Below are 6,000 nucleotides of genomic sequence, written 5' to 3'. Positions count from 1 at the left end.
CCTCATTCTGTAATTAAGGGTTGAAAAGCCATAAATCACTGTCATATTGGATGTGTTGCAGTGTATGGGAGTTCCTTACTGCAGAATCTAACTTGAGAGAAAATACCTGGCCTTTGTATGACTTGGAGGAGGGGAAGAGGGAATCTTCAGCCCTTTGCTCTTCAGTTACATGTCCTTGGAAAAAATGTAATTACCCTCATTACCTTCAGCCTGTGCGTAACTCCTGTTGCTGTGCATTGTACCAATGATTTTAATCAAATCACATGCTTCAGGGATTCAGCTTGTCAACTCTGAGGGGTAAGAAAGAATGTAAATTTACCCCTTCATGCTTTTTTTCTTCTTTTTCTCTTCCCCCCCTTGCCAGCCCCTGGCCTTGCATGCGTGGCTGTGCGCTGGTGCTCGAGTCACGCTGACAGCCAGTGCTGAGGGTGGAACTGAAGATCCCCCAGGTCAGCTCAACAGGAACAGTGTTCATCTTCATGTTCATTTTCTCTACAGCATGAGGCAGGGACTCTGGGGCTAGTTTGTTTGCTTATTAAAATGTACTTATAATTTAGCATGTTAGTTTTTGAAAAATTAATATATTGAGTAGGAAGAGATCTGGACTGTCAGGAGTTACCAGATTTTTCAAGATAGCTACTACAAAAAGACGTAAAAAACCCCCAAAAGACTCCTGTCAAACAGTTGTGTCTGTGTGATGGGATTTAACAAATACATTTGCAAGCACACATGGAAGGAAGGGGGAGGTTAAGGGCTCGGTTTCTCCTTCTACCCGGGCTGGGGACCGCACGTTCGCTGCTTTCCCTCAGCGCGGTGGGGACAAGCGCGGCCCCTCAGAGCTCGGCCCTCAGGGCAGCCCCTGCGGCGGGGAAAGGGCGCCCGGCCCGAGGGCAGCGCAGTGTCCCTGAGGGGCCGCGGCTGCTCCCGCTCCCGCGGGGTCTCCCCGGCGTGCAGCAGGTGCCCGGGTCCCCGGCCGGGGCGCGGGGCGGGTCCGTGCGGGTCCCGCCCGGTCCGGCGGCACCGCCCCCCGCGCTGCCCGGCGGGGCGGGGGCGCCGAGAGCCCCGGGCGGCCCTCGCCTCGCTCCGCTCCGGCAGCGGCCGCCGGCGCGAACAAAGGCGGCGGCGGCAGGCGGCGGTGGCGGCGCGGCCGTGCGCGGCAGCCCGCCCGCCCCTGCTTCCTGGGCCGGACCAGGCGAGGCGGCCCCCGCCCCGCCGCGAAGCGGAGCCGCCGCCGCCGCAGCAGCAGCGCCGGTCGCGGGGCGCGCTCGCCGCCCGTCGCGGGAGCTGCATGTGCGCGGGAGCCGCGGCGGAGGATGGCCGTGCTCAAGCTCGCCGACCAGGTGGGCGCCGCGGGGCGGGCGGGAGCGGGCGGCGGGCTCAGCCTCAGCCGCAGCCCCGCGGCGGTGCGGGCGGCCGGGGAGGCCCTTCCCCTGCCGGGGGCGGCCGTGGAAGCCCCTTCGCGGCGGGCGCCGTGTGGAGCCGGTCCCCGCTGTCCGCCGAGCCGCCGCCGGTGCGCTTCTCTTGGCTGCCCGGCGGACATTGTGTGTGTGCGGCGGGCCGGGGCTCGGGCAGGGCGCAGCTCGCCGGGGCAGCGCAGCCGGTACCGGGCGCTCGGCCGGCCCCGCCGAGCTGCCGCCCCGCGGCCCCCGGTGAAACCCTGACATCTCCCGTCGGCGGGGTGGGATGGAGGTGGGTGTCGGCTCGTTTCGAAAGGCCTCTCGGCTCTGCCTATCGTTCCTTTGGCTTTTTCCATCGTTTCGTTGCCGTGCCATACGTAGAAATCATTTTTCCCTTTTACTTAGGAAGTGTCTCATCGGATAAGCTGTTGCCGTGCTTCACAGGCTAGTAGGAAAACCCGTAGTATTAACACTTGGATCGTGTTAAATTTAGCAGTGGACAGACAGCTGTTATCAGTATTAAAGTATTTCTTATCACTGGTAGCTAGAAGCAGTTATAAATATTTAGTAAATTGATATTATGACTCCCACATCCTGGTTTATCCATATACTCTACCAACTGTTACACACTTTGCGTGCTTTAATCTGCTATTTTTAATTCGGCGTGGTCCGCCTGTGATCTGCAGCGTGGGTGTCCTGCAAGCCTCAGACCCTTCCTGTGGGGTTCAGAAGGACTGCCTGCAGCCAGCCCCTCTCCAGATACCCGTACTTGGAGATCACAAGCCTCGCTCACAGTCTATTTATGCTTTTCCAAAAAAATCTTCCACATAGCACATTGAAAAGAGTTTTGAAAGCAGCAAATGATAAGGCTGCTTCTAAAGTGAAAGCAATACTGGGGGACCAGCCTATAGTGTGTTTTCATGTGTAACAGAAGGCAGTATTTGTGGGCTGCCTCCTGACATGTCCCTTGAATATCCTCATCTTTAGATCTGATGCTTATGACTGGCAATGAAAATGTTTCACACCATGAGGCTTCACTACCCCATGGTGCACAGACAGAGTGTCACAAATAAGGAGATTCAGGTAGGAGCTGTGTGTTAGATATCCAAACAAGCATTTTTATATTAAGCAAGCAGTAATATAAAAAATACATGTGTTACAAAGGACTAAATTTGTACCATTTCAGTACTTTTTACATGTTTAGTGAAGCCCTTGAAATTACTGCCTTTAGTATTTTTAAATCTTTGCTGACATCTTAAAGCGAGAATTTTGCTTCAACAGCAGCAGTAGAAGTCAAAATATATTTAAGTCAAGTAGATTGCATCTTGGTGAAGTCTGTAGTGCTGTAGAAAAATGATGGGCTGTTGTCTTAGGGTTCTCCCTTTTCCTCTTCTCTAAGAACTCTCAAAGCAGAGGGAGGAGGCTCCTCAGAGCTGCTGTGACACCCCTGCAGTGTGCCTACTTTGAGAATGCTCAAAATTTTGGTGAATGCTCGTCATTGTTCCAGGTCAGGCTGTGGCCTGGGACGTGATAAGACAGGCTGATAATTTTTCTTTGTGGACATGGGTTTCCTGTTGTTTATAGAGGGATATGTTGTCTACCTGTACCCATCCTACTGGGTCTCTTTTCATTTCCTTAATTTTCTGCAACAGATCTTTTTCTTTCACTTCTGAGAGAGTGGAGGAGGGGGAGGACATGTTCAAAGCTGGCTGTGGTGCTTCCTCTTCAACTGAGAGCAGAAGTGTTTGTGTGCCTGTTCCTGTGTGCTTGGAGCTGTTGCTGGTGGAGCCATTGCCACCTGCAGCCCGAGCAGTGTCACCAAGGCACCGGGGCTGCTCTGCAGCAGCTCTGTGTGCATCAGGGCAAGCTCTGCTTCTCTTCTGATCACACTGGGGGAGTGCTGTCCCCAGGCTGGCCCACCTTCAGCAGAGGGACACGCAGTAGCAGCAGCCTCCTGTGGTTATAGATAGTCAGAGGAGAGGTGGAAAAGTTATGTGTCTGGGAAGATTTGCATTTCTGTAACAACTCCTGCATGTACTCAGTCTCACTGGGGTTGTGGGAGCAGGCTCCTTCTGCATTTCTTCCTGCTCTTGAAGATTGAGGCAACTGTGACAGTGATAACTTGTAGCGATTCAGGAAACGGTTTCCTTTTTCTTAAACACCAAAGGCCACAGCTCACAATGTCCTGCAGTGAGATTTGGAGTATGAGGGACACTCCATGCATCCCTGCAGTGGTCAGGAACTGGGCTGCTGAGAGTGAGTGTGGGCTGCTCTTTGTGCACTGAGTGTGAGGTGCTTCAGGCCTGAGCTGTGATGCTCAGGGAAGGTTGACTCTGAAACCAAGAGCTCTCTCTGTGCCTGTCATTGGGATTCCTGTAGCACATGCTTCCTTCTGGATCCACAGCTTTTTTGACCAGTGAGGAGAGCATCATGTAGGAGATGACTAGAGAATCTCCCTGCTGGGAGCTTAAACATTTCTTTCTCTTTAGTGATATGTTTCCTCCTTGGCCTCCATGCTTGGCTTTTCTTATCAAGTGTATCCTACAGCACAGGTAGTATTCAGGCAGATGAGAAATTAATCACACCACTTCTCATACAGGCTTTGAAGACAGATGTTAATAGTTACTGCTTTTTGATATAGCTGAAAGGTGCCAAAGTGCTGCTACACTTAAACCTTAAAAGAGATTATCAGCTCTTTTAGCTGCATTCACTTGTTAGGCCGGAGAGCTTAGTTTAAGAGTTTAGCATTAGTGTAGGTTACTTGAATTTGCTTCCAGAGATGGTAATTATTAGCTCATCAGTTGAGCCAAGAGAAACCTGTAAGTGGTTTAACCACAGGAAGTGTATTCTACCATCACTCGTTTCTAGATTAATTTCTTTCAGGCATGTAACTAGTCACTTTTGAGTGACTAAATGTTAAGAAGAAAACAAGCTGAAATAATTCATAAAACTAACTAATTCATAGGATTACAGTCTTTGTGTAGTCGTGTCTGTGCGTTTGTAAACATTCTGATATTCTAAATACTTCTGTTGTCATATACAAATATTGCAAAACTTGCTTTAAATCTTAATACATTTATCTGATCCTTTTTTAACTATCTCTGCTGTGAGATAGTCAATTACAGCAAGTGTGCAAGTTGTTTTAAGGACTGAAAAAACCTTTTTTTCTTTTCAATTCTAAGAGTTATTGCTGTACTGTTGCCTATCCAAGTCATTGGCTGTACCTTTTCCATTTCAATAAGCATTAGTATTTTTGTATTGTGTGATGGTACCCTTGTTTATGATAAAAGGTTGCAATTAAGCTAGATTCAGAAGGAGCAGAAGACAAGTGCTCCAACAAGTGAGCAGCCAAAGGCTTTCAGGTGTGAGTGTGCTCTCAAAGGGTGAAGGTACTGATCTGCTTGTGACTTTCATGGCTGCTTTTGAGCAGCAGTTGTTACCTGGACCCACCTCTCTCATCCCTTGATTAATCCACAGATGCAGGGTGGATGCTATATGTAAACTTCTGCCATTCACCTTTTGGAAAATTACTTTGGAAGAACCTAAAGTTTCTGTAGTGTCTCCATCTCATTTTCAGTTTTGCCTTGCCAGTTGGGGCCTTCCTTGCAGAGTTGCCAGCTCTGCCCCTGGTTCTGCAGGTTGTCTCTTTAGTTAACTCTGTCATCTCCTTTCTGTTTAAAGCCAGTGAAGTCGCTCTGTGCGTGGCTGTTTGATTTGGGATGCCAGCTCTGCCTTCTCCTCCGTGGCACAAATGTGCCCATTGTGCCTGTGAGAGCGGGGTGTGCGTGGGACATGCATTGCTGCCTGTCAGAGGCTGAGGCAAGCTCCACTGCCTTTTGGTGGTTATGGCTGTGCATGTTTGCAGAGGAAATGTACCACTCTGTCTCTGAAAGACACTGAGAAGGTTTTGTGTAAACAAAAACAAAATGGGAACTTACCTAGAAAGTGCAGCCTGTGTGGCTGCTTGTAAGAGATGTAGTGCTTGGTGGTTTCATGCCAGATTCAGTGAGAAGCTTGGTGTGAATCTGAGACAGACACAGGCTCTAGCTAGCCTTGGGCCAGTGCATCAGGAGGGTCATGGTTTTCTTTGGCTTCAGTGTCACCAGCCCAGGCCCTGTGTGTACAAAAGAACAGCATTACTTTTGGGCTGCCCTCACAAGCATGCATATGCATGCATAAGGGTAATGGAGCCCAGATGAATGGTGGTGTGTGTGCTTAGGCTGCTATTAACTGCAAGCCCTCATCCTGTCTCCTGCTATTTTGCCTGTTGTCCTTGATTGCTGAGGGTAATGCAGTGTGACTAGAGCTGAAAGGACCATTTCTCTCCCTTTCCCAAATGTTTTCCTGTGTTTGACAGTTCTTTGCTGACCATCAGGATCCTTTTTATTATGGTCACAGAGAAAGCATTAAACAGATGTTTAAATAATTTTAAACAGATGTCAAAGATCATAAAAATCTGCTGGGCAAAGGCTGGACTTGTGTCTGAACATACTTAAAACCAAAATGAATACAACAGTAACAAATAGTCTCCTAACAAAGCCAATTACATTTCCAAATGATGGTGTGTCTAACTTATTTCAGAATCATTCAATTGACAGTAATG

General features: G+C 49.5%; 1 protein-coding gene across 15 annotated transcripts in view; it reads left to right on the top strand.

The window, feature by feature from the left end:
• The first annotated feature begins 940 nt into the window (after window positions 1–940).
• Window positions 941–6,000, top strand: part of ANKRD44 (ankyrin repeat domain 44) — a 128,040-nt gene continuing 122,980 nt past the window's right edge. For 4 of the 15 annotated variants that reach the window (XM_064433937.1, XM_064433924.1, XM_064433935.1 and 1 more), the window contains exon 1: window positions 1,055–1,340. In XM_064433937.1, coding sequence (XP_064290007.1) covers window positions 1,314–1,340 — 27 coding nt within the window. In that variant the 5' untranslated portion in view covers window positions 1,055–1,313. Of the gene's footprint in view, window positions 1,341–1,668; window positions 1,690–6,000 lie in introns of those variants that run through there. The other 11 variants (XM_064433939.1, XM_064433932.1, XM_064433929.1 and 8 more) reach the window with 5 other exon arrangements.

Source organism: Passer domesticus, chromosome 10, assembly GCF_036417665.1.
Source record: "Passer domesticus isolate bPasDom1 chromosome 10, bPasDom1.hap1, whole genome shotgun sequence".
NCBI classification, from domain to species: Eukaryota; Metazoa; Chordata; class Aves; order Passeriformes; family Passeridae; genus Passer; species Passer domesticus.
This window is presented reverse-complemented; position numbering and strand designations above follow the sequence as displayed.